The sequence below is a fragment of the Chaetura pelagica genome, unplaced genomic scaffold (genome assembly GCF_000747805.2).
Source record: "Chaetura pelagica isolate M959 unplaced genomic scaffold, ChaPel_1.0 scaffold333, whole genome shotgun sequence".
Classification (NCBI taxonomy): Eukaryota; Metazoa; Chordata; class Aves; order Apodiformes; family Apodidae; genus Chaetura; species Chaetura pelagica.
Window position 1 is genome coordinate 115,392 of NW_009952689.1, and position 2,641 is coordinate 118,032.

General features: G+C 62.4%; 1 protein-coding gene across 1 annotated transcript in view; it reads left to right on the forward strand.

Annotated features, from left to right (window-relative positions):
• Positions 1–2,641, forward strand: part of LOC104385372 (tripeptidyl-peptidase 1-like) — a 7,547-nt gene that overhangs the window by 591 nt on the left and 4,315 nt on the right. The window contains exons 2-3 of the mRNA XM_009993814.1: positions 153–391; positions 2,288–2,552. Of these exons, the coding sequence (XP_009992116.1) occupies positions 153–391; positions 2,288–2,552 (504 nt within the window). The remainder of the gene's footprint in view (positions 1–152; positions 392–2,287; positions 2,553–2,641) is intronic.

Here is a 2,641-nt window from a genome sequence, read left to right on the forward strand (position 1 = left end):
AGCTCCGGCTGCTCTGGTGGCCCCAGAGGCCGCGGGGTCTCCTCGGTGGCTGGTGGGAGCACCCGGGGGGGGGCAGCGCTTCCCAGGCCCGTGCTGGGCTCTCCATGTCAGGGGAAAAAACTTGCCTCAGTTTTGGTTTTTTTATTCCCAAGAGAAAACAAGAAGAAACTTGTCCTCTTCTTGTCCCCCCAGTTCCTGGAGCAGTATTTCCACCAGGCTGACCTGGCTGAGTTCATGCAGCTCTTTGGCAGCAGCTTTGCCCACCGCACCCAGGTGGACCGGGTGGTTGGACACCAGGGCAGGGGCAAGGCTGGGCTGGAGGCCAGCCTGGATGTGGAGTACATCATGAGCACGGGTGCCAACATCTCCACCTGGGTCTTCAGCAACGGAGGTACTGACCCCCCTGCAGAGGAGCCCTGTGCAGCTTGGTGTGTCCCCTGGGTGTAGCACCCCCTGCTCCCTGGGCAGTGCTGGGAGTCACACACAGGAGGCTGGCCAAGGGACATCCCAGGGGCCCTTCCCATGGAAACATACAGGGGGGGCTCCCAGAGTCAGAGCTGGTGTCTTAACAGCTCACAGGGGAGTCACCTTCCAGGGATTCCAGGGCCCCGGAGATGCTGGGAGGGCTGGAGCAGCTCTGCTCTGGAGCCAGGCTGGGAGAGTTGGGGTGTTGAGCCTGGAGAAGAGAAGGCTCCAGGGAGTCTGTAGAACAGCTTCCAGTGCCTGGAGGGGTCTGTAAGAGCAACGGGGCCAAACTTTTTAGCAAGGCCTGCATTGACAGTACTACGGGTGATGGTTTTAAGCAGAGGGGAGATTGAGACACTAGGGAGCAATTCTTCACTCGGAGGATGGGGAGACCCTGGCCCACGCTGCCCAGGGAAGCTGTGGGTGCCCCATCCCTGGGAGTGTTTAAGGTCCCTTCCCAGCAATCCAGTCTGGGATTCTGGGATGTGTGCAGTTGCTTTAGGTCCCGTAGCAGCCTCGCAGTGTTCTGCAGCAGAGCCCCCTGCCCAGCTCTGCCCCATGGGCCTGTCACCCTGTCCCTCTAACCCCCACCTCGGCCGAGCGCGGCCGCAGGGCCCTGGTGCTCATGTCCTGCTCTGGGGCTGGCACTGATCCCCCAGCCCTGATCCACCATGGAGGGGATGCAGGGCAGTGAGGAACACCTAGGGCTGCAGAGCAGCCTGCGTGGATAGCTGCCGTGCTGCAGGGCGAGGTGCCGTCTGTCCCCAGCAGAAGGTGGCAGAGCAGGAGTCAGGGCACCTGTGGGGCTGCCAGCTCTGCCTCCTGGCTGCAGGCAGGCACAGCCCCCTGCCCATTCCCCCTCCTACAGCCCCTCCTTCAGACTTGGGCAGGGGCAGGCAGGGAGGGGCGGCCGGGGCTGCCCCAGGAGGGTGAGGGCAAGGAGGGACTTTGGAGGGGGAGGTGGGACGGGCATCAACCAGCTCTGGAACCCCCATCATGGGTGGAGGGGCCGAGGCTTGGCCAAAGGATGGCAGGGGGGCTGCAGCCCTGCCACAGGCACTCAGGGGAGGAATGGGTGAGCACAGACCCCCTGCCCTGGGGTTCAGGAGACCCTTGCACCTGGCAGAGCTGGAGCCTGGTGTGACAATCCACTGTGACAACCCCTGAGAGCGGCAATGCTGCCAGCAAGAGCCCAGGGCAGAGCTCCAGACCAGCCGTGCTGTGGATCTGCTCCCGGTGGGCAGGGCAGGAGCTGGAGCCCCTTCAGCTCCTCTTGAGTCACAGAAACACAGAATTCCAGGTTGGAAGGGACCTCAAGGATCATCTAGTCCAACCTCTCTAGGTAGAAATGCAGTTTAGATGAGCTGGCCCAGCACCTTGTCAAGCTGAATCTTACAAGTGTCCAGTGTTAGGGAATCCACCACTTCCCTGGGGAGAATGTTCCAATGTCTGACTGTTCTCAGAGTGAAACATTTCCTTCTGGTGTCCAGTAGGGATGTCCCCAGGAGTCCCTTGCACCCGTCATCATGTGTCTGTTCCCTGTGACTCCTTGTGAACAGGGAGTCTCCATCCTTTTGGTGGAGATGCTGCATCTCCATCCAGCCTTTAAGAGCTGAAACATGTCAATAAGGTCTCCCTGAACCATCTTCTCTCCCAGTTCCCCAGCCTTGCCTCCCACCATGAGCTTCCCAGTCCTCTCACCATCCTCGTGGCCCCTCCCTGTCCCTGGCCCAGCCTCTCTGCCTGGTCATGGTCCCCCTGCTGTGCCCCCTCCATCCTGGGGTCCCAGAGGAGCTGGACCTGCTGTGCTCTGTCCCCGCAGGGAGGCATGAGAGCCAGGAGCCCTTCCTGGCCTGGCTGCTGCTGCTCAGCAACATGTCCTCGCTGCCCTGGGTGCACTCGGTCAGCTACGGAGATGACGAGGACAGCCTGTCCCGGGCCTACATGGAGCGCGTCAACACGGAGCTGATGAAGGCGGCGGCACGAGGCCTCAGCATCCTCTTCGCCTCCGGTGGGGGCGGCCGGCACAGCGGGGTCCTGGGGCTGGGGAGGGGGTCACAGTGCCAGGGGGAGGGTCCCAGTGCTGGGTGGGGGTCTGGCTGCCAGGGGGGTTCCCACTGTGGACGTAGGTGGCCAGGATCGCAGCCTGGGCCTGGAGAGAGCCCTTCCCCAGGTC